This window comes from Schistocerca americana, chromosome 8, assembly GCF_021461395.2.
Source record: "Schistocerca americana isolate TAMUIC-IGC-003095 chromosome 8, iqSchAmer2.1, whole genome shotgun sequence".
Classification (NCBI taxonomy): domain Eukaryota; kingdom Metazoa; phylum Arthropoda; class Insecta; order Orthoptera; family Acrididae; genus Schistocerca; species Schistocerca americana.
In genome coordinates, this window is record NC_060126.1 from 258736921 (window position 1) to 258763416 (window position 26496).

Below are 26496 nucleotides of genomic sequence, written 5' to 3' on the forward strand. Positions count from 1 at the left end.
AGGCTAGACAGGACAGGTGCGACAACTCCATTTATGGGAATGCAACCTGTCTTAACCACCATTAAGGTAATAGTAAAATCAAAACTACATAGCTAGATCATGAGCATCACCCAGAATATTGGACTAAGATCCAGAAAACAAGAACATGGCAAACTATTAATGCCAGAGCCATCTTTTAAGAGAAGTATTACAATTGTGGGCTTGCAAATGAGACAGATTGCCCGTGGTAAGATTAATGACTGGTCATGGGACCTTCAAGAAACACTTGCACACAATGGGCGTAGAGAAAGAAGCAACTAAGTATAGGCTATGTTGTGAAGGAGAAGAAACTGCGTCACATTTCATTTGTAGTGTGAAGACACAGAATATTTGAGCCTTTAATTCTTGAAGAAGTTGTAACTCACAAAGAAATAGCAAAGGATCTCCTACACCACTTTAAGGGTACAGGCTGATATTACTAGAATGACAAGGAGAGAAATCACACAGTATGCTCGGTTCCAGTGTGGCCAACAGTAGAATAAGACCTGTTGTTTTGTCTCACTATGTAAATCAAATTAAGTAAATACCAGGTAGGATCCATTTTACATTGTATGGAATGGACCATCACAATATTCCTTGTTACCCAAAGCAGTTTTTGATTTCTCAGATGAGCACTTTCAGGCTGCCTTATTTTGGCTATAGCTTTGTCTGTATCTCATAGCAAAGTTTGTTTCTAGTTCTATAAGGTTTATTGAGTCTCCCGTAATCTATGCCTTCAGACAGTTGCAAATATGTAGGTGGTGCAAACATTTTTGATCAATTTATAAGACTGTTTCAGGACGAATAGTGAATTATGAGGTGGCATTGTAGACTAGTTTGAATAAAACATTTTGTAAAACATGTGCTCAGTTTTTATTGGCTGCATAGATAAGCTTCAGTTTGAATTGTGGTACTCCATTGCAATGGGTTGATTTATCAATTATCAATTTTGTTTTGAGTTTCAAATTATGAAATCGTGTTTGAGTTTTCGTAATTGAATTTTTCAGTTAAGATTGTGACTTATTGGTCGGGTCTACTGTAACATTTAAATATGCTGCACATGTTTACAAATGCTGGGTATGCCAATGTGGTATTTGTTTACGAGTTTTGTAATGGAAACACTGCTGCTGCTTGTATAGAATATGGTAGATGATTTCACAACTGTGTAGTAACAGAGCCAAAAGTTTTTACTCATGTTTTCACTAAACAGCAGGAGACTGGTGCAGTGCCCATCAGTCATAGTTCATCGGAATGTGCAAATGAACAAAATGTGGATGTAGTAGAATACATCAGTCAGTTGGTAGAATGTAGTTCTTCATCAACTGCATGTAGAATTTTTACACAGATCAGCCCACATATAAGAATATGGGAGACATGATGTATACAAGGCTTCTGTACTTGCCATTTACAGTGGATTTGAGAAGGAGATGAAGATTGATGATTGGAATTTTATAGTTGGCTAATTGCAAATCACCAAGTAATCCCATTAATGCTGTTCACTAATGAAGCCACTTTCATTTTTATTAGTATCAGTAAGACTTGTAGCTCACACTGGTGGTCCAACAAAAATACACAGTCCTCTGTGGAGACACATTTTCAAAAACACTTCTCTGTAAATGTGTTATGTGATAGTCACTTGATTGTGTTACTGCATTATCTTATAGTGCCCCATTATCTGGACTTTCTTAAAACCAGCTTCTAGTGTTATTGGAAGAAATATCTTTGGCTACAAGGATGGTTATGTTCTTCCAGTATGGTGGCCACCCTTTCCCCTGAACATTCTAAGTCATCAGGAGACACATCATCTAAGCCTAACATTTCCTGGAAGTTAGATCAGCAGAAATGGTCATGTTTCTTGGCCACCACTGTCCCCGGGCTGTACTCCTATAGATTTTTGGCTGTGGGGTGGTTGAAATGTGAATTCTACAAAGAAGTAGGAGGCATAAGAGAGAGATTGACCATTTGGAATGTGTATAGTACGGTGCCCATAAAAGAAAGCCAAGACAACACCAGAAGAGCTACACATAGTGGTATTAAGATAATTGAAAGGTGCATTAAAATCAGAGGTGGAATTTATAAAAATCAACTTTGAGCTTTGCATGTGCATTTGCTACCACTTTCTGTTAGTGTTTAGTCAGGTTACCTTCTAAAAACTGTGTCTCTGAAACCAACACGAATTGGACACATTATATACATTGCTTTATTTGAATTAGTCTTGACTAGCACTTCCTAAAATATTTACCTTTCCTCCTGAAGGATCCTGTATACAAATAAGCAGAAGTCCCCAGTATTATTTGAATATAGCATTATCAATAAACCACTAGATTCTTTAGCATAGTTTAAGTAAAGCTGTAATTGAACAGTGGCACAGTGCACAGAAATGTACGCATTACATTATTTTAGTGTTCCCTTATGCTTGTGACACAGTTAAACCAAAGAAATAAAATAAGTAGATCATCAATTGGTCACACTCACCCCATGGATGAACATATGGCTCCAAGCCCTTGGAATATTACTTCCCTTTCATTCTAGCAGCTCTAACCTCTGCCTTATTCTGCCGGTCAGTGCCACGAGTCCTGTTATTAGCATACACTCTGGGCATGCTTCAGCAACAGTCGTGGGGACATGACAGTGGAGAGCAGGCCTTTTGGCTTAACTGCCCAGCTCACTAGTGTGCTACAGGGGCACCTGGCACACCCTAAATCAGTGAGACTTAACTAGACAAGCAAAGCTCTGTCTGGCTGAACGTTTATTACCCTAGTGCCTCCTAGAAACAGAATTGATTTTTCTGCTCAAACATTTGACAGGTGAACTTTGAGGGAGTACAAACACAACCAACAAAGAAAGCTCAAGTGGTGGACAATCTTCCGGAGAGAACAAAATTAAAGAATTATGGTAAAGAGGGTAATGGGGAACAAACTTTGTCAAAATTCATTTATAGTAGTTATGAGAGAGGAGGGATCCTTTGAAATGATCTCCGTTTTACATATTCCCAAAGCCGTAAAGCAATTGCTGGTTCTTTGAAAGAAGTCAAATGACTTAGAAACAGCATTTTACTGGTTGAAATAGCAATGTCAAAGTGTCTAAGCTGCTGAAGAGCAAAAAATAGGTAACTACCTTAAAATAATTGAAATGTGTAACACCCTTGATTTCAGGAAGAGGATAAGTCACCAGCCTTGATATAATGGAAATAGAAGAATAATAGTCAATGTGAACATCACAGAAGTGAAAAAATTATGAAGAAAGTAAGTGGGTCACTAAAAAAAAAAAGACATTAATTTTAATATTTTAACACTTCCATACTACCAGAGCATATCATGGCTGTTTTTATCTGTCTCAAAATTAGACCCTATATACAAAACCCAGTGCAAAGCCACATGAAGCAAATGAATTGTGTACATCTCTACTCAAGAGTTTAAATTGTCCAGATGATCATCCTGTGTGATGCAGTGATTGCTGTGTGCTGGCGTTGCTGTCATCGTCATCTCTGAAGATTGGTTGGATGTAGCTCTTCATGCTAGTCTAGCAAGTCTCTTCATCTCTACATAACTACTGCAGATAACATCCATTTGGACCTTCTTGCTGTATTCAAGACTTCATCTCCATTTACAGTCACTCTCTCTGCCCCCCCCCCCCCCCAAAAAAAAAAAATCAACGCAACAATTCCTTCCAATACGAAATTGATAATGTCATCATGCCTCGTGCTGTGTCCTATCAAAAGAATCCTTCATTTAATTGAGTTGTACCAAAAATTTCTATTTTCCACAATTCGACTAAGCACCTCCTCATTTGTTATTCGACCTACCAATCTAATCTTCTTAATCTTCTTGTCTGAATTGTGTATCGTCCACATATTACTTCTGTACAAGGCTGCACTCCAGACAAATACCTCCTGAAAATTCTTCCAAATGCTTAAATTGGTATTAGATGTTAACAAATTCTTGTTTCTCAGAAATGCTTTTCTTACTATTGCCAGTCTGTGTTTTCACCTCTCTGCTCTTCCCATCAGGGATTTTTCTGCCAAAACAGCAAACCTCACCTGTTGCTTTTAGTATTTCATTTCATAATCTGATTTTCTCATAATCACCTGATTTGATTCAACCACAACCCATTACCCTTGTTTTTCTTTTGTTAATGTTCATCTTAATCTGTTTCCCAGACACAATCATTCTGTTTAAAGTCTGTTGCCATGTCGGAAAGAATAAAAATGTTATTAATGAACCTCAAAGTGCTCTCTCTCTCTCTCTCTCTCTCTCTCTCTCTCTCTCTCTCTCTCTCTCTCTCTCTCTCTCAATTCTTACTGAATGCTCAGACTGAATATCATGGGATATAAGTTACAAGCCTGTCTCACTCCCTACTCAAATACTGCTTCCCTTTTACATCCCTTGACTCTTCAGTTGCCCAAGTGCCATCTGATTTTTGTGCCTGTGTGAATAACCTTTTTCTCCATGTATTTTTCTGTTACTACCTTCAAAATTGCAAAGAACAGAGCTCAGTCACAATTGCCAAAAGCTGCTGACTTCCCTATTTCATCTCTCAGAGCTACCCATTCATCCTCTGTTGTGCTCTTTTCCCCCATTCCAGTCAAATGTTGCATAATGTTCTCACTGAAACTCAACATGCTGTGGTTCCTTCAACTTATCCAGGTTTTATTTTTTTAAATTCCTGTCTTTTTGCAATTTTTTTCAGTTTTGTCTGCATTTCATAACAAACTGTGGTCAGAATTCGTATCTGACCCTGCAAAAGCCCTACAGTTTAAAAAATGATTTCAAAATCTCCATCTTACCAATATGTAATTAACCTGAAATCTTCGTGTCCCTCAATCTCCTCCACCAAGCGAGGTGGCAAAATAGTTAGCACACAGGACTCGTATTCAGGTGGATGATGGTTCAAACCCGTGTCCAACCGTCCTGATTTAAGTTTTCCATGATTTCGCTGAATTGCTTCAGGCAAAAGCCAGAATGGTTCCTTTCAAACGGCAAGGTGGAGTTACTATCCTTCCCTAGGTTTTATGGGGGTTATGTTAAAGATTCCCATTCATGAATCCTTTCCTAATCTGAGCTTACGCTCCATTAAACACTAATCCTCCTCCTCCTCCTCCTCCTCCTCCTCCTCCTCTGTCTCTTCCACATATACAACCTTCTTTCACAATTCTTCAACTGAATGATATGGATGATTAACTTATTCTCTGTTTAAAATTCTACCAGGTGGCTTCCTCTTTCATTCATTTCCCCTAGTCAAGATTCCTATACCATTTTTCCTTCTCTTCCTTTTTCTACTATGTGTGTGCATATTGAAGGAAGAAATTTCAGAGATTGAAGCTGATGAGGAGATTCCAGCTCAGAAAGTCTTCAAGGCAATACAGCCTCAAATTTTCACCTCATCCTTTGCAACAGCTCTGAAGAACTTGTCACCAAGAGCAACATATCAACTTAAATTCAAACATTAGAGTCAAGCATAAATATAAGTATTTGCAATTGCATCTGCGAAGTGAAAATTCCCTCTGAATTCTCAAGTGCTCCAAAGCTGGTGAAAGGGTCGTCCAAATAAAAATTTTCAATGTTGGGGAAACTAATGAGCTAGCATCTTCACCCATAAAAACACCACCACTTCCAAGTAAAGTGCTAGGTTCAACCAAAAAACTGACCAAAGCCAAAGTAAATTGCCATAAAAACCTAGAATTACTAAACAGTCACTTTTTGATTTGAAAAAATGTTGTGGACATAGATGTCTTCATGAAACTGAATAGCCTATCACCTGCACATCACTGCAACAGAAGGAAAATGGAAAAGAAAACCCTCACAGATTGGTAGCTCCCATAATTCATCACAATGTGAACATATTCAGAAGAGAAGTCCACACACAGAGTAAGCCACTATGCCTGTGTCAATAGGGGACACAGTGAGAAGTTTCTCATGCCATGTTCCCTGAACTAGATCTCTCCTCGGAAATGGGGACATTGCTAATAGTGGATTGATGGTTATTTATTACTAGCACATGCTGCACTTCAGCTATCCCCCTCTCCACTAACTTCCTGGCAATAGCCATTGTCACTCATGTGTCGCTAAAACACCATATGTGCTGTATAGTCCCACTTCATGAACCACTTGTTAAAGAGGCTCTTGTAGACCTAATTAAGCATCCTCCCTCCCCAAGTCATTCATCAGTGAAAGAGAGTTTAATGCACACCGTGAAATTTGAGGTTCGCACAATACCTGACCCAGGTGGTCAAGGTCTCATTATTCTGGAAGACATCTGTCTTGTAAACAAATGCCAAATAATATATTTTAGCACAGCTATAGGGGCCGTTCTTATCCATTGACTCTCAGAGACATTGCAGAGTATGAAGTGGACACTGTTCTATAATTAGGCGCCCTCTTTCATATCTCAGTCCATTTTCCACACAAAGGTCTGCACAGCAGAGTGAACTAGACCCTAGCTCATTATGTAGTTTATAACATAAAGACAGGGACAGAGGGACAACATGATGAAGGCTCATGTCCAGGCCAAAGACCCTAGCAGCCTTTTAGGTCACGAGGGCAGAAGCATGGCGAACACTTGGATGACAGATAAGAATGGGTCAAGATTTTCTGAATTCCGTTAATTGTATTACATGTGCCATAAGAATGAATGACGGAATTGTTTTAACTTCTCCATCTGACACTGTTCAAGCAGTGGCTAGTTGTTTTCATTGTATAATGTCTGGCGGCAACAAAGATCCCACATTTCGTATATCTGAAAGAAGCTACTGAGAGACTGCAGTTTGACTTACATTGTGACAACTAAGCAGCATGTAAACTGCCTCTTTCCTCTGTGGGAATTGAAAATGCAATAAGATGCTGCTACAGATATAACACCAGGACCTTATACTGTGTGTAGCGTGCTATATCAGTTGCGTTAAGAATCAAAGTAAATATTTCTTGGTCCCTTTTACTGCATGTGCTCACAGAACTATACCCAAATTCTTGAAGGGGAATCTTTAACATACCCCTCATAAAATCTAGGGAAGGATTGTAACACCACAAGCAATTACCTTAGTGACTCTCATGAGATAGTTAAGAAAGACCCTTGATGCTGTCTTTTGTGGATGTTGTAAACAAACATATTAACTGCTCCCAGTATGGATGCAGAAATTTTTGTCCTATACTAGATAACCTGACGTTAAGGGAGGTGGCTGTACAGGAAGCTTCCCCATGTCGACAGCACCATATAAAGATTTTTTTTTTATATTGATAAAGCAATTTATTCTACTACACAGTGCAACAGACTCAACCAACTTCATAATTACCGCTTCCATGAACAGTTACCACTATGTAATAGTTGTCCTTGCAGGACAAGTACTCTTTACCAAGTGGGATACTTGCTTTCAAGATTTTATAAAAAATAATGTTGTTCCTTAAGGGAACATTTTTAAGTGTTACTTTCTCTACCATTGTTCTAAACAGTATGGTCGCTGAGAATGTTAGAATTTACTGCTCCTCCTCCCATCTAGCATCGATAACTTGTCATTTCAGTTGACACTCCAGAGGCTGACTGATGACAATCAGGTTTCAAGTTTTCAGATGATAAATAATAGTGTGTGTTCATTTTAATCATGCTTGTCATAGCTATAATAAAGTAGAATTGCATTTTGATTGCACCATTCTCCATTTTAGTCTCTCAGGTTCAAAGGCTCCCATGGCATCAAATCTGTGGAACTTTAAATTTAGTAAGAGTACTTAAATCTTGAGACATTGTAAAGTGTATAAGTGAGAAGGTTTGGGGTGCAGATAGGTCATGTCTACAACAGTTTAATAAACATGCATTTGGTTCCGTCAAGATTATAGGTGTACCATTTATGGTTCAGCCAAAACTTCTGTCTTATATTTTGGACACATTACAGCATGCAGGTATCACCCTGAAACAAGAACTCGCAGAAAAAGCCTATTCTAAATTTCTAGTGAACCAGTATTTACTAGTCAATGGCAGCTCCTAATAATGCCATATGCCTTTAAAGAAAAGTCAGTCAGCTAAATTTGTCAAAGTTTCTCCAGCATTCATAATCATTGCTCACACTGCAGTGAGTGACTATTCCTAAACCACCGTGCCACATAGTCATTAGGCTTCTGGGTGAAACGGCCTGTAGTAGAGAGCGACCTAAAAGATACTGAGTTTTTCCTTCTGTGTTGGCACAAGATGCCACTTATGAAAAGAAAATCCATAATAAATTTTAAATTTCTTCATACAACTTGTAGAATGTGACAGTTTTTTTAGTTAGTTAATTAATTGTGTGTTCCTCAGGTCATAATTGTGACCTCTGGCAATGATATAGAATGAGTCAATTTAATTGCTACTACATCTTCTTGGTGAAAGCTATGATAACGTGGTGACATGCTGATTATTTCCATGAATGACTTAAGGTGTGTGTGTGTGTGTGTGTGTGTGTGTGTGTGTGTGTGTGGTTTTGTCTTGTTGGTATACAGTAATTTATAGCATAAAGTCTTACTATTAATGTTCCTGTTTTCAAAATGTGATTGATTTGAAACAGTGCTCTGTTAGGCTGTTGCCAGTGTGTCCCACTGTTTCAAAGAGCTGTCTTTAAGAGTGGACACCACGTATCATCCTTTTTACAAACTTCTGTTCAACAATCACTGTATTTCCAATACAAGTTATGCCAGAATTTGGTGCTTTAAGGCATTAGTGAATGAAAATATGAAAAGTAACTAAATTTTTTTGACATCTTCTTTTCCAAATTCTGATATTCATAACCCAAATGTTGTAGAACTTAGATTTTTAAGGTTATTTTTCAACCTGTAACTTCCTGTTTAGGTTCTTAACAACACAAATACCAAAGAATTTAGAATATTCAGTTTCATTATTGATGTACTTGTGCAGTACTGAATTTCATGTACCTACAGAACTGATTCATAGTGAGCTATATTGTTAGGAAACTAATGTTTGTGAGTAATGAAGAACTCTTTTTAGATCATTAATGAAGAAAATTTGCTTTGATTTTAAAACCAGCATCATTGATCAATTTAAAAAGTTAGGTCAGTTTAGTTTTCCGTAAATGAGAACAAAGAGGAAAGTCTTTACTGAAACCATTGTGATTAGTCTCATTATGATGATTTAGGTTTCTGGCCTTGAACAGCGTCAGTGTCATTTGATATGATACCCACATTGATTTACTATTTATCTCTACAAAAATCAATTTCTCTTCCCAATCTTTATTAAGCACTTTATTTTATTTTCACTTCATAGACACCGTAGTAACTGTAAGGACATCAGCAAAAAATCACAATTTTACTTTAACAGTGTTACTGTATGGGGAACAACAAAACCATTACTGTTGACAGGAGTAACTGGTTAACTGCTGTGTATAGTGTTATCAGGATGACAAGAAGATTGTGTGTGTACAGCATTGTCAAGTGACAAGAGTCACATTAGACTGAGGCAGGAGCTGCATGTGGTTCACAAACCGTGTTGTGGCCACCCCTGATATATATTAACAACTACTAATGAGATCCAATATTGACCTTGTTGTACACTGTAGTGATTATTACCCATTCTGAAAATTATATTTTAGCACTCTGTGTGTTCCTTAGTGCGACAATCTTCATCCATTTTACGAGGTGCATTCAAGTTCTGAGGCCTCCGATTTTTTTTCTCCGGACTGGAAAGAGATAGAAACATGCGCATTGTTTTAAAATGAGGCCGCGTTCATTGTCAATACGTCCCAGAGATGGCAGCACCGTACGGCAGATGGAATTTTACCGCCAGCGGAGAGAATGAGAACTGTTTTAAATACTTAAAATGGCGACGTTTTCCTTACTTGAACAGCATGCAATCATTCGTTTTCTGAATTTGCGTAGTGTGAAACCAGTTGAAAATCATCGACAGTTGAAGAAGACATGTGGTGATGGAGTTATGGATGTGTCGAAAGTGCGTTCGTGGGTGCGACAGTTTAATGAAGGCAGAACATCGTGTGACAACAAACCGAAACAACCTCGGGTTCACACAAGCCGGTCTGACGACATGTCGAGAAAGTGGAGAGAATTGTTTTGGGGGATCGCCGAATGACTGTTGAACAGATCACCTCCAGAGTTGGCATTTCTGTGGGTTCTGTGCACACAATCCTGCATGACGACCTGAAAATGCAAAAAGTGTCATCCAGGTGAGTGCCACGAATGCTGATGGACGACCACATGGCTGCCCGTGTGGCATGTTGCCAAGCAATGTTGACGCACAACGACAGCATGAATGGGACTTTCTTTTCGTCGGTTGTGACAATGGATGAGACGTGGATGCCATTTTTCAATCCAGAAACAAAGCACCAGTCAGCTCAATGGAAGCACACAGATTCACCGCCACCAAAAAAATTTCGGGTAACCGCCAGTGCTGAAAAAAGATGGTGTCCATGTTCTGGGACAGCGAGGGCGTAATCCTTACCCATTGCGTTCCAAAGGGCACTATGGTAACAGGTGCATCCTACGAAAATGTTTTGAAGAATGAATTCCTTCCTGCACTGCAACAAAAACGTCCGGGAAGGACTGCGCGTGTGCTGTTTCACCAAGACAACGCACCCGCACATCGAGCTAACATTACGCAACAGTTTCTTCGTGATAACAACTTTGAAGTGATTCCTCATGCTCCCTACTCACCTGACCTGGCTCCTAGTGACTTTTGGCTTTTTCCAACAATGAAAGACACTCTCCGTGGCCGCACATTCACCAGCCGTGCTGCTATTGCCTCAGCGACTTTCCAGTGGTCAAAACAGACTCCTAAAGAAGCCTTCGCCGCTGCCATGGAATCATGGCGTCAGCGTTGTGAAAAATGTGTACATCTGCAGGGGGATTACGTCGAGAAGTAATGCCAGTTTCATAGATTTCGGGTGAGTAGTTAATTAGAAAAAGAATCGGAGGCCTTAGAACTTGAATGCACCTTGTAGTTTGCTAGAGTGGAAAATCTGAGTTTCTCTAGGATGATGCTGTCAACTGCACTATCAAATTGTTTCAACAAGTCACAAAAAATTCCAGTGGGTAATATTTTGTCATTTAAATTTGGTATAACCTGATTCATGAGTTGAGAAGTAGCATATTCTGAGAGTGGGTAACTGACTAAGAATCTTATTTTGAGAGTATCGGTGAGAAGGATGTAAGTAGTGAGACTTATCAATAATTGTTCATTTCTTACTTCCTTACTTTCTGGTAGAGGCACCTGACGGTAGCATATTTTTTCTGCCTAGAAATATCTCCTGTGATTTTATATGTTGCATGTGTCACTGAATACACTGTATATAAGTGAAGAACAGAGTTTTAGTACTATTCTAGAAATATAATCAACTGCATGATAGTTTTTGTGGCTAAAATGGCTCTGAGCTCTATGGGACTTAACTTCTGAGGTCATCAGTCCCCTAGAACTTAGAAATACTTAAACCTAACTAACCTAAGGACATCACATACATCCATGCCCGAGGCAGGATTCGAACCTGTGACCGCATCGGTCGCGCGGCTCCAGACTGTAGCACCTAGAACCGCTCGGCCACTCCGGCCGGCATAGTTTTTGTGGTTTAGGAGTTAATTACATTTGCAATTTCCTTGGTGGAGCATGGAGTGTCATTGTGATTTACCTGAATGTATCTGGCATTCACACACACACACACACACACACACACACACACACACACTGCCTACTGTGTCTAGGTGTGGAAGCTGGTGCGGAGAGGGTAGGGGCTGGGGAAGCCGTAAAGCTGCTTGTGGTAGCATCCACAGACATGGTGGGGGCCCATGACTGCTTTCGAGATAGGGTTGCTTTGATGAGACAGGAGATACCTATGACTGTACTGGAGTGGGTGGTGTTGGAAGGATGTATGGGACAGGTCTTGCCTCTAGATCTATTGCCATGAGCCAAATGTTTTGGAGCATGGGTGGAGAAGGGATTGACAAGGATATTGCATAGGCTCAGTAGACGGCTGGCATGACAATCAACAAGCTAGCTCTCTCTCTCTCTCTCTCTCTCTCTCTCTCTCTTTGCATGAATGTCCACTGACTGACTGGGGCCAAGAGAGAGATGGACCACTCATTTGCATCATTTGGATTGGTCCTATCAGCACAAACTTTTTTGAATTGCTCATGTGGGAACTCTCACTGCAGTATATCGTACATTTCTGTAACCCTCCTGGCCTCAACCTTTGCTAGTCCCTGCCCTTCCCTGTTTCCACTCCAGCACTAAGTAGTCTTCTATTCCACCAACAAACCCACAAGTCTTTTTCCACTTTACTTCTCTCCTTTTCTGCTCTTCTTCTCCCTGACCCCACCATGTCCTTGCACACTACCATGCCTACTCTGCTATTGCTCTCCCTCCCTGCACCAATCTCCTCCTCACCACTACAACCACCAATGCCACCACCACCACCACCACCACCACCACCACCAACAACAACAACAACGACTACTTCTCTCTCATCAGATGCAGTTGCTGTACACAGTCTGTCCTCATATTTTAGTAGGGCCTTTTGGCCAAAAGCTCTATATCTTGAATAGCAGTCAGTTCTTTTCAAAATATCATCATTATTCCATACTGGATTTTCCATTGTTTGATTTTTGCCCAGTGCCTTTTCTTCCTTCCTGCAACATAGTGGTGTTTTCCGTTATTACTATTCTCTAATGCATTACTTTACTCAATGTCCATACTTTTCTTTGTCTGCTCTGCTATGTTTTGTCTGCCTCCTTCCAAATCACACATACTCTGACTTCCTAGCCGCACTATATCCACTTTCTCATCCACATGCAACACACGGCTACCTGAGCATGCTGATTATTGGTGCAGCATATCATGTCCCACATCATTACTGCCGGTATAATAATCCTAGAACTTCAAATTGATCACTCTTTCTACTTCACTCTCAGACGTTTTTGCGTGTTATTTTCCGTTCGTTCCTGTGCCACATGAACTTGTTGAACCTCGACCTGCCAAACTCCCCCCCTCCATTCCTCTACTTTTATTCCAGAATGTGTGTACTAATCTTCTCTAATCTATTTACATCTGCTGTCCCCTCTCTTCACACATGTCCATCCACTGACCTGCATCCCACATTGTCTTTTTATTTATTTTTCTCTTTTATCTCCTTGTGTTTTCATGTCTATTTAAGTTCGTTTTCACCTTTCACTATCATCCCTACTCCCTCATGTTTCACCTTTTTTCCCTATACTTCATCCATTCTGTTCTTTTTGTGTTTTTTCCAACAGATTTTTATGAGTTTTTCCCATGTATTTTTACATAATTTACATTTTAAAAAAGTGTTAACATATTTCTATCATCAGAATAAAATCCTTTGTAAGGAAAGATCTTTTTTTGCTCAATTCATAAACTACACACATTCATATTCAGCAGAAGCACTGATAACTATATCATTGGGAGCAGTAAAACCACCATCATCACCGATTTGATCAGACCCAGACTTGAGAAGACTCTTATAAAATTGTACGTAAAGAGCAATATCCTTTAGCTATTGGACAGAGTAACTGCTGAACTTATTTCAATGTTCCATTTCACTACATATTTAAAAACCTGTTTTGTAATTTACCAAAGGTTGGGGTTTGACAGACTTTTTTTAACATGTTTAACTTTGTCATGAACTATTCTCTTAGATTTATCGCATATTGTAAAGTCTCAATATGTAATAACATACAAATATCATATCTCTGGCTTTCCTTTTGCTTCGGCACTGTATTGTTGAAGTTTCTTCCTCAAAGCTTCAGCTCTTCTCAGATGCAGCTCTTTTTCTTTTAAGGGCGTCTTTCTTCTCAACATTAGTATGGTACTCATTGGATTTTTGAGTATAATGTGCAGTTTATCACAAATCATGCAAGTACCTGACTTTGGTAGTTGAAATCTGATGTTATACAGCTGACAGAGTACCCATCTCTATTGTTTCCACCGACAGATTGAATGCTTCTTTCTTCACTGTACTTTACAAGCTAATCACAAGATAATCCTGTGATATTAAAATCACTGTCAAAATACACTTGTGATATCATTGTGGAAAGCCTGGATTCCATCTTCAGGAATAGAATTTGTACGATTTTCGTGTTTTGCCCATTGATCTTTTTGAGTGTACTTCCCAACTTGTTTTAATATGGACTACCAGAAAAGACACTGTCCACACTCTGCAGTTGTTGATGTATTTTGATGTTAAAATGATAGAAATTTTACTTGTGAGAAGAATGTTTTCACAGGATATGATTTTGTAAGACCAAATAAATGTGTTCCTTCCCCCTCCCCCCTCCCCCCTCCGAAGTCAGTTTTTCTTCACACTTCTGAAGACAATTACACAGTTGCCCAACAGGGTGCCCAGGAATTAATTCCCATTTATGGTTTCTATTAGGTCAGGCTCAGGCGCGGCTCGTGGTTTCTATATTGGGGAAGGCTGCGGCATTTATCGATTGGAGCCAACATAGACCTCGGGTTACACTACAGATTAGTCTGACATAAACAACTAAAAATTCAGGGGGAGGGGGGTGGCAGATCACTCTCTACCCATAATTTTACGTACTGTATCTTCTATAATCAGGTATTAAATATGATTAAAAGCTAACTTCGAATTAAAATCTTTGGTTAGTGTTTTTATACGTCATCATTACATATTCTGACACTGCAGCAAATCATATGAAAAGACGCGTTTTGGAGAGATCTTTAATGCGATGAATGTTAACTTTGCGGTTGCTTAATATTTTTGGTGTTTTCAGTACTAAACGTAAGGCGTTTATTGTGGTTAACCTCCAAAGCTCGAAGTTTACGAGTTCGCATGACGATACTGTAATGTTTTCGTGACGTCACAAGTCTTGTGCTGTGATTGGGTGGCATGAGCAATCCGTGCAACTGCCATATTATTTCGCATGTTTGAGAAGCGAACAGTTCGTATTTATTGTGTATTATGAAAATATGCATTTATATGAAATAGTGCACTAAAGATCTCTCCAAAATACGTCATTTTTAGTACGGTTTGTTGTGCTAAAGTACACAAAATGTGACACTGTAGCGCAACACACTGTACCGGTACCAAAAGTGATTCGTTTCGGAAAATGTCATCACGTTTATGACTGGCTAAACATGACACTACACTTTTTTATCCACTTCACTTAATAGGCTAAGTAGGACTTAATATAAAGAATTACCTCTTATCAATTATGAATGCACTTTTGCTTACCTCAATTCATTTGTTTATAGACGAAGTCAGCTCGTCTCCCCTTCTGCGCAGCAAAGTGGTCTATGACCATTTCATTGAAATTTGGCCGATTCAATAATTCTTTTTCTAGGGAACACATTGCAAGCGCACAAAGTCTGTCCTCATTCATAGTGTTGCGCATGAATGTTTTCACTCGCTTTAACGTCGAGAAGCAGCGTTCTGCCTCGCCGGTCGTCATAGGGAATGTTACTATTATTTGCAGAAGTTTTACACTTTCAGGAAAAGCTTTAGCCAGATTGTTATCGTAAAGACAGTTCAACAAGGTCAAAGCACCTGACGCCTTCATAAAATCTTTTCGGCTGTACAACACGTTCAGCTCATGACGTAGATCAGAAGACTGTAAATTGAACAAATTAACAGCTATTTTAAACTCTTTTTCCGGAAAAATAGTTTGATGTTTTGCAAACAACGATGGATCAAACAGCTGTGCAATCGATAAGTGATCATTGAAACTGAATCGTTCTCTGATCTGAGTTGTGATGAGGTCGCAAACGTTTCGTGCACACACTATTCTTGATTCTGTGAAACTTCCCCGTTTTGCAGTTGGTTCTACCTGTTCCCAGAGATCGTCAGTTTCAAGTGAGGCCCTAACTTGCTGGACAGAATCTGCAAAGTGCGAAACATATTCAACAGTTTTCACTGCATCAATATTCCTCTGCTGCAGTTGATTAAAGAGAATGTCACAGTGAGGCATGACTGTATTAAAAAAATTTAACCAGAAGAGGAAATCTTCGTCTTGCAGGAAACCCTTCAGTCCCGTGGCCTTGTTTATTGTCTTGTAATCACTGGCATCATCATCAATAATTCTTTCTAGGCACTCAACAATTTCCTTTTGGTATTTGTACACAGTGGTTACGCTCCGTGATTTAAAATTCCATCTGATGGACTGAGGACAGGTAGGAATACGCTTCTTCACTACTTCGTCAAGAATGGCTGTACGGCTAGAAGACCGTGAAAAAAAGGTGGAAATTCCTTCCAAGTTGCTAAAGAAGATCCGCACTTGTTTATTGCCCGTCACACAACGTTCAACAATTAAATTTAACTGATGGGCGTAACAGTGAATAAAGTGAGCATTCCTGTACACTTCTCTAATTCTAGTTTGAACTCCACTTTTATGGCCACTCATAACAGGAGCACCGTCGTAACACTGAGCTATCAGTTTTTCAGGTGTTTCTTGTACATTCATTTTCTCTAGCTCGCAGAGAACAGCTGCAGTTACATCGTCTGCACTGTGACTTTTTGGGCGTACAAAGGAAATAAATCTTTCATTTATTTGTCCCAGTAGCTCATAGCGAATTATTAGGACCAATTGTGACAAATTTGCACAGTCAGTAGTTTCATCAACTTCTATTGCGAGAAAGTTTGCCTTCGACAGTTCACTCTTGATGAGATTAAGGCACACCTCATAAATTGATTCCAGGAGTTCATTTTGAATTGTCTTCGATAGGCCTAAGAAAACACGGTTTTCTGATTTCTCAATGTGCTGCTTCAAGACGCAGTCCAGTTCTGCCATAAGACTGACTAATCCTCGAAAAATTCCTGGGTTTTTGGAATCTTCTGTTTCATCGTGGCCCCTTAAGGCAAGCTCGAATTTGCCGCAAAATTTAATACAGTCTATCAGTTTACCCAGAATATACCGATTTTTTGATACATTTTCATTATATATCTTTATATTACGGCGGTAAGCACTGTCTAATTGGCACATAATGTCCACTTTCCCTAGCATTGAAAACTCAATGAACCCATTTAAATGTTTTTCGCTGGAATTATGTTTTTTCACCTTTGCGTGAAAATTCTTTAAGTCAGCGATACCAGTTTCAGTCCAGGCACTATCAGTACTATTTGTAAGAAGACAGGTGAAACAGAAAAATGCGTTTTTCACTTCACAACCACACAACCACTCAGCTGCATCGTACATTGCTCTATTAAAACTGCGTTTGTATCCTTGCCTAGATTTACACTGTTTCTGTTCTTGATTGATCGTTAGATCGGGTCTGGGTGCACCAAGTTCTTTCACTTTCATCCTGTGGCCGTGTTCCAAGCTTTTACCTATTAAATTGCACACTGAATTCATGTTGCGCTGGTTTCACACTCGCCGTAATTCGCAGATATTCACAAGGAAGTAAAACTCACTAAAATCTTGCAAAATACACTCCGAAATAGAAACTTGCTAATATCACACGGTGTCAACAAAAGCAGTCAGCATCAGCAAGCACGGAAAATAAAGTAACGGGACAAATTTCGCGCGCTTTGTCCTCTAATCACTTACGAAACTCTCGCTAGATGGCAGTACTGTTATGTTACCGTAGTCTAGTGCACTCTGGCGGGATATTTGCAAACTTACTCTAAATGTGGATACAATAGCCAATGGCAGAAACAAAACTACTATGTAAAACATTATCAAAACAAAAATACTAAACGTCGATTAATGACGCATCGAGGCGTAGTAGAGATGTGCAGAGACAGATATTGGATAACGAAGTTTCGGCCACTCTACATTCCTTTATTACATAGATAGTGGAACGTGAAAAACGTGTGGTGGTTGGTATAACACCCTTAGGCTGCAAGCTCTGAGCCTTCGGATCGCCCATAACGAGCAATGCTATGTAGAAGCCACGCCCCTAAACCGCTAATACACGCAGCTTACGGACTTTCCAAGGCGCAGCCTAAACACTACTAACCGTTCGGAAAACATTCATCGATACAAACAGTTCCAAAAACGTTGAACGTCGTTATTTTAATCGGAATGGGAAATATACGAAATTCGTCCTGATAATTTAAATTATGTAATACGTTCTTGCGAAATTTACTTTAACATATATTTTGGGGCGGCTCCGCCTCAGAGCCTTTAATTACGAGCCGTGCCTGGTCAGGCTTCATTTCTTTTTCGCTTGTTTCTTGCCTTCTCAGCAGTACTTCTTTTCTGGTGTGTTGTAGTCTATTTGGTGTAGGATGTGGTGACCTGCTGCTTCCTTTTTCTCTATCAGTGGATGTGGACTTTGATTCTTTCCAGAAATAAAAACACACAAATGTTTGGAGAGAACTAAAACAGGATAAAAATGATATTAACTAACAGCGTTTAATGTCAGGACCAAAACAATGCTAACCCTCAGACACCGGCATAGTATGTTTTTATGTTATTGGAATGTGAAATGAAAAAGTAACATCTTTATTAGAATTTATTGTTATATTTCACATCACATTTATGGTCTCATAGTGTTAACAATTTCCCCAAAATTTTAGTAAGCCTAAACCATTTGAGGTTAGACTGGTGGAAATATAATGTTAAGCCGCACTTCAGGTATTTTATACAATTGATGTATTCCCATGCTTATAATTGGGATTTGCATCACTGTCATCAGTAAATGGATCACAACCATCCTCGCCAAACAGCTATCTTTTTATTTGAATTCAAGATTACAACATAACTGCCATGTTTACTCCATAGGACGGCACTGTTTTCATCCAAAGATAAGATTAAAAATGCCGTAAGACAAAACAATGCATATAGTTATCAGCCCCTTCTAGCAGTAGAAATAGAACTATATGTTATCAGCACATAGTGCATTTGAAACCACAACATATGGCATGTACAGACTAATTTTCACAAAATTGAGGGTTAGCACTTTCTTCCACCATCCCTTTCAATTAATCTACCTGGAATCCCTCAGTTCATTCAGCACTGGAACGTTGCAAACAAAGAACAGTTTGTTCAGGACTTTTTATAGCTAAAGGAAGAGGCAGTGAAAATTTTCCGGGTGCACAGCCATGTGGGCATTTTGGGAAATGTCAACCGATAAAGCAGCAAAGGAGATGCCACAGTTTCATCTTGGTGAAACATTTTTTCATGTATCTCAAGTACCTCTTTAACTTGTGAATGTGAAAGTAGTACACTGTATGTTCTGAACACCTTTCACCTTACGTAATGTGATCCCAAAATTCAACATAATCTCTTTGCTGCTGGTGCTGAATAGCTCATGAGTTACTGTGTAATTTTGTTTCTGCTAAGGCAGAGACACACAATCAGATTATGCAGTGATATTTGTGGTGCAGAGCAAGAAATACAATACTAACTTCAGATGTGGGTTCTGTGTATGTGTCATATAATCAGTGAAATGCTGAGATGAATTAACTTTTTTTTTCTCATCATTGGATGTGGTTTCTGTTTTTCAGTTTGCACTTTCTGTGTACGGTGCCCTTTTGGAACGAGCTGAACAACTTTCGTCAGCAGCTGAATCTGTGCAATTGGAGGAGTGGGCAGTTTTTGTTCAAAGACTGGGAGCAGCAGCTGCTGGCCTCCCATCAACACCTCTACCTGACATGCTGCAGCCACTGGATGGAACCCTTGCTGCATCAAACCTGAAGCGTCACTGCCCTCCATGTAGTGGTTGCGAATGGCTGACTCGAGCATTTGGCCCTCGGGATTCTTCCGTATCTCGCTAAGAAAATGGCAGAGGTGTACTTGTGTCCTGGAATTTCATTAATTCTACTGCATGTCTGCTGTTTGTGTGCACATACTTAATTATCCGAAGCTGTTAACCACTGAGAAGTCTCTTGCCCATTTGTGGTTGTTGCACATTAGTTTGTGTATTCCTACTTTTGAAGCTGTAAAGTTAATATGTAATGTTTTGAAATGAGACATGTGATATATGAGTAAGTCTCAGAGAAAACTATTCTGGCAGCTATATATATCTGTAAACTAGTAACATTGATTACCTCATTCTTACATAGTAAGAATGGGTTGTACGATTTGTATCTGTAAGAAGTGATGAAATGACATGTGGATAAGAAGTATGTGTGACTAGTGTACCTGCCAATTCTATACGTGATAAGTCTGATGATACTACAGTGTGTAGAGTGACACACTGTAAAATTAGCTGTTTTTGTTCATTTATTTGATAGATTAATATGTTCGTGTATCGAGTGTGTGTAATAGTTTTGTGTCCTTAGTCCAGAAAGCATCTATCTTTGTTGCTAAGAGAAGCACATTACAATCACCCTTTTGGTTTCTTGTCTCTCTAACTGGAACACAAAAGAAATTACTTTTTATTTTTCAGAGAGGTAGGAAGATAAACTGTGAAAAGTTTTAATAATAGGGTGCTCATAACTGCAATATAGAAGAAATAATTTTCTTATTCTTGTTGTACATTTATATTATATGAAAATGTATATTCAGTTTAGAAGTTACTACATAGTAATGGAGAATATTTTGTTGATTACAATTGCTCTGCTGTTCGTACTGAAATGTAGAGGCTAGAACTGAGAAGTCCATTAGTTATACACTATTTCCTGACACCAAGCAGTGGGCTACATGCCTGTTTTTGTCTATTATGTCCTGGGCAATTTGTATCTGAGGTTTGCTTTGGACTAAAAACCATGTAGCTTACAAACTCATAAGCGTTTAATTGCAATGATTGTTTATTTTAAGCTTGATAAAGAGTTTCTGATAGATTTTCTTAATATAACTATTGATTTCTGTCATTATCATTAATGATAAAGACTGTTGAGAAGCCAAGCTTTGGCTGTTTTGTTCCGTGAGTTTAACGATATGATGTGAAAGATTATGTTGAATGAGATCTGAATGTTCATTAAAAACCTGGTAGCCATATTAAGTCTATAGTTTTGGGCTCCTATATATTTGAAAACTTAGTAATCAATTTTTAAATTGTTTTGGTAAAATTTGCAGTAATTTTAGATGTTCAGAGTCCTTCAGCTTTGAAAATGGGTGTGTCACTTTCTCAGCTAAAATGCGTATTCCCTCAAATTTAAATGCAGACCTGAAAAATATCATTTATTGATTTATTTACCATTCTGGTATTTGGACACTATTAATATGACTGCATACCTTAACCTTGTTGGAGATGTTCTAAATTTCATTTTCATGTGTTTAGCAAAATGATCGCAACATGTTGGCAGCTAATAACCTATGTTCATCAAGCTGTCAGTTACAAAGTAGCACCTTTCTGCAGTTATAGGAATACTTCATTTGAAAATAGCTTGAAAACCGTCTCAAAGACATCCATATAATTTGTGGAACACATTTTGTGAATTGTAATACGTTTAATTTGGAGTTTATTTCAACATATTTTGGTTTCGTTCTTCTCTTAAACCCCAACCCCTCACAGAGTCAGTTTTAGAAAGTTGTTGTTTCATAACCTCTGTTCACATAATCTGACATTACAGGCTACAAACTGTTTTCAAGGAAAAAATCCCGTATTTATCAGAAGTGTAATGAGCTGAGAGGACCAATAAATAAAACAGGTGATAGCAAATTTTGGAAACTAAAATTTGTTACTGCCATGCATCATATCTCATATTTGTCCTGGACTCTACAATATTATCTGTGCGTACTTTCTTCATCTTTGTTCTTTAACTTCCAACGAACTCCCACAAGGTGGTAAAACCATTTTCAGATTGCTGCTAATTCTGTTGTAGTTTCTACAAATAATGATAGATGGTGGTAGTATGCATACAGTCAATTTCAGTTTTGTAATTTTTTTTCTTATGTTTCCAGAGAAGCAAGAACTTCATAGTGTTTTGATTGTCAAGATTTGTAAATATATTCTGTGTTTGTTCAGCATGTAGGCTCAAAATTGAATACTGCCATTTCATATTACATGGCATGTCAATTATGTTGAGTATAGGTCTCTGTTTTCTACTGAGATTGTTACAGAGGTGAGCACTGCATTATGGAGGTCTGTAAATGTTACTTTTCTGTACTGTAATTTGTCAATTTTTTCTGGAGCCCAAGTAATGACTTATAAATTGTGTAGATGTATCATTTGCAAAGTTCCATTAGACTTTTTTTTTTTTTTCAACACTGATTTTGATTTAAAGGCTGTGTCATAGTCATGAAACACAAAAGTGACATTTTGAATGCAATTATAAGTGTAATTAATTCCTCGAATATTTATCATATTATAGTTTTATTTTTTTAAATGATGGTAAATATTTCGGAAGAAATTTATTATGAGAATAGATTGTGATTATGTTTTGTTTTTAACTTTGATTTGTATGACAGGCTTTCAGTAGTTAAGAAGAAGACCAAAACATAATCTGCTGGCGTTTCAGCTGAAGACTAAGCTTTATATCTGATCATTTTTCACTATTTGTAGTTGAAGTATTATTAATTCACTAATGAATGCAATAACAATGTTATGTGGCTTATTTTCTAAGACTGCTGTGTTGTCAATGTAATTTGAGAACTTGAAATTAATTGTACATTGCCAGAGAGAGAGAGAGAGAGAGAGAGAGAGAGAGAATTGATTATATGTCAGCAACAAACACTTAGCCAATGGCGAAATGCTGACATTAAAGAATGTGAGGAGAATATATTTGCCCCAAGCACACAATTAGTTTTATCTAGTAAACCATAATTCCTACACCACAAGCTTGCTTTCTACATCATAACTATTTGTTCCCTGTTATTACGTCAATGCTTGATATTCTTTCATATATAAGGGTTAGTTTCTCAAGGACTACAACTGTTTAAGTAATTCACAAATTATGACAATTTTGTGTGTCAGTCACACTTTATTTCTGCCCTCATTACTGATGCAAAATATTGCTGATTATACTTTGTCCGTGATTAACTAAATTTTGCTGTTTTAATGTCAATGAAACATGAAGGAAGGAAATGACTATGACTTTGTAAGTTCCAGGGTTCGTGGCACAGTTTTGATCTTAGTCCAAATTACCCATCTCAAATTTTTCTGTCTAAAAAATGTATCTGTATACTGGACACTGGACTGTCATCTTTAAAGTAGAGTACATAATTAGTTTTGCCATATTAACTATAATTTGTACTAACTAGTTGGTATGTACTTCAGTTGTCCAAAAGCTCACTATTAATTAACTGAATTTGGTTATTGTATGTATTTTCTTTGTGAGAAATAGTGCCTCTTTCTGTGCTTCAATTTTTCTTCTTCTTTATCTGACTGTTATGATTGTGAATCAGCACCACATCTCTGTTGTACTGAAAATCTTACTGAAAAATGTCTACCAGAGAGGTATTGTTTCGTTCTTCACTTGTAATTTGCAAGAACCTGGTGACGTTTGAAGAAATTTTCATGTTTAATTTCATTAATTTGCTCCGATTGTCTTCAAATTGTTCTCCTTTACTTCAGTCTATTAAAGGTTTGTGTCTACATAATGTGTTGATTTCTTATATAGTTTCTGGATTTTGCAGTTTCTTGCTGTAAGTTAGACACAGCGAATAGCATAATGCTTGCCAATATTGGTAATTTATCTATTAGTGTGGTATACTTTGTGATCCTGATGTCTTTCTCTTACTGTTTTGATGAATAGTATGTTTGACATTGAAAGTCATAAATTGAAAGTACCACGCAGTTTCCTTCCTCTCTCAACTTGCCTTTTGAACCTCCTTTTCCTTCTTTTTTATTTTTGTGCAAAATTTCATTATATTCTTTAAAAAAATCTAGAATGTGTATTAATTGATAAATATATATCTATCATCCTTATCAGAGTCCATAATTTAACTTGAAAATAAACATAATTAAAACTTAATTTGAAAAGCAAATACTACCAGAATTTAAACTAGAAGTCATCATCTCTCTTTCTGATCTTAAGTGTAGGGTGCCACCTGCCGCAATGGTATCCTGCAGTTGCAAATTCATCCGCCATAGCCAGTACTGTTAAAATCCATGTACTGTATCCTGTGGTAATGTTCTTTTGCTACATAAGTTTCCCGAGTCAACCAGCCCACATGCAGTTAATGTGATGCAAAATCTACCATTACAGCGGACTCTGCTTACATCATTAAGGCAGTCATCCTGTCTGCACACCATAATTCATTTACAGTTTATAAGTCTGCTTAATAGCCTGTTGAATTCTGTTAATTTATTGGCAACATTTTGGAGTTTTGTTCATTGCAGTTATTTCACTTTATAAATTTAAATTTTCAAATTTGGTTTTCCTTTCTGACAGTGGTACTATTTTTTACATTCCAAAAGGCAAAGAAGTGATGGCAAATATTTATATTCATTATAATTTTTTTTATTGTGATAGTCTTCCACTGCTGAATGTAAATGCTAGAAATGCCAAGTTTCAGTATGTTATGAGACCTATGTTGATGTGCAAGGTCCCTGTAGTCAGCTGTGGTAATAGGTTTCATAGTCTGATTAAGTCAGCTAAACACTACATCTAAGTGTTCTTGTTTTCAAACCAGCATTCAAATTGATGGTTGATGTATCAGCTCAGCAAATATTACATTGATGGGCACATCTAAATTCTTAATGAAAACCAGTAATAGAGTAAAGACTACCATTTTAACAAGGTACTGAGTGAAAAACTATAAATGAGTCTTAATAATATTAAATTGTACTTGACAGATCACGACGTTTACTCATTGAATTGTGTGTTTAATGTTATCTTAAGTTCGTTCTCTCTCTCTCCCTCCCTCCCTCTGCCCCCCCCCCCCCCTCACACACACACACACACACACACACACACACACACACACACACTCTTTTACAATGATACAAGGCTATTCTGTCAGAAGAGATAAGTCACTTTTTGTACAGAACCTTTATGAAGCATCTTGTCAGTGCAGTTTTCAACCACAAATATAATACTTATTTTTGTCTTTTTATTTGTATTCTTCCATTTTTGTATTTACGATGCAATGAAAGTCTTGCCCATGAAGAAAATTGTCTTATAAATATATGTCTACTTTGTAACATGAAAGAGTACATATGAGGAAATATGGAATTCTTTTTATTTACAGTAATGTCAACAATTGTAGATATTTTTGTATTTTTCATAAAATTTGACATTTTGATTAAAAACCAAATACAAATGATGAAATACTAATATTCTATGAATATGCTACACTGTTTCAGCAGTTTTTTTTAATGCTAGATGCAGTTTATATGAATATTTATCAAAGTTGGAAAAAGATTGAAGTGTATCTTTTAATGAGATATTTTTCTTGAGCAGTCATCTCAAATATTTCCAAATTTATTTGTTTGTCAGTAGTAATATGAAACTTTTTAACACTGTTATTGCTGGGATCATCATTTTATTGTAGTGATGAATCCATTGTGTACAATCCTGTGTCAGTGCAAATAGTGCAGTACTTGTAATGTGCTGGAAATGTTTGGTGTAAATTCTGTTTACATGCTTATGGAACATTTAATTGCAGTTGATAACTGTAGTTTTAAAATGTTGCTGTAATCTGCACCTTTTACGTATGCCACACTGGAAGCAACTGAAAATCTAACTGTATCTGCAGAAGAGGTGTGATGTCATAAAGATTAACACCTATTTTAAAATTACTGTCACTGCATCTCATTGATATACCTTCTACATTATAGAAATGTAAGAAAATCCACCTGTTGGTTGTTGTTAACAAGATTTTAAACATGTTGAAATATCTATACATGTATAAGTAAATAACTTCTTGTTGAGGAAAAGATGAATGCAGAACGCTTGCACAGGTCCACAAATGTTTCAGCCAGTGAGTTGTGGAAATCAATGTTAAACTACTCAGTTTCAACTTTTCTCATCTGCCACACACTGTTTTGTGCTGTCTCACTAGGAATGTGCTCTTGTTGTTTTGAATAAGCCATATAACCATTCTTTCTTCTCTTTCTTTGATCTGTTTTATGATGAGTTGTGGATTTTTGCATTACTGGCATGTGCTGCTCAAATTCATGTTTGTGTTGTACAGCTATAGACTACCGTTGTTATATTGACATGACTTGTTGATTTAAAATTTAATATTACTGGGTAACAACACTTGCAGAAATTGCGTAATTGTATGTAATAATTGTGTACATATACACTCTGTGTAATTATATTTATAAATAATGTGTAAAAAGAAGTAAATTTCAGTTTGAACTTTTTTAAATTTTAGCAATTATTTCTTGGTTCTGTTGACAATTGTTCATTTCATATCATCCTTCACCATACATACTACGTTAGCAATACTGCTGGTTAAGCCTAGTTAGCAGAACGATGAAACATATGTAAGTTTGTATTCCTTGGGAATAATAATCAGTAAAACTGCTCAGTTAAAATATTTATTTCCAAGTCTGCAGGTAATTATCAGTATCAATTTCTGTTAGTATACATATTCTAGTAGTTTTGATGACACGAGAAGCGGTGCGAAACTGGATTGCATCACAATGCACACCTCACTCTCATCAGTAGACTAACGTGACGTGACTAGCCAATCCTCTTTTCTGGATATTCAGCTACGTCGATCTCCCAAAAACTACTACTCTGTAGAT

General features: G+C 37.6%; 1 protein-coding gene across 1 annotated transcript in view; it reads left to right on the forward strand.

Annotated features, from left to right (window-relative positions):
• Positions 1 to 20323, forward strand: part of LOC124545751 (protein PAT1 homolog 1) — a 110822-nt gene extending 90499 nt beyond the window's left edge. Inside the window, exon 13 of the mRNA XM_047124694.1 lies at positions 19418 to 20323. Within this exon, the coding sequence (XP_046980650.1) occupies positions 19418 to 19687 (270 nt within the window). The 3' untranslated portion in view covers positions 19688 to 20323. The remainder of the gene's footprint in view (positions 1 to 19417) is intronic.
• The last annotated feature ends 6173 nt before the right edge of the window (positions 20324 to 26496 follow it).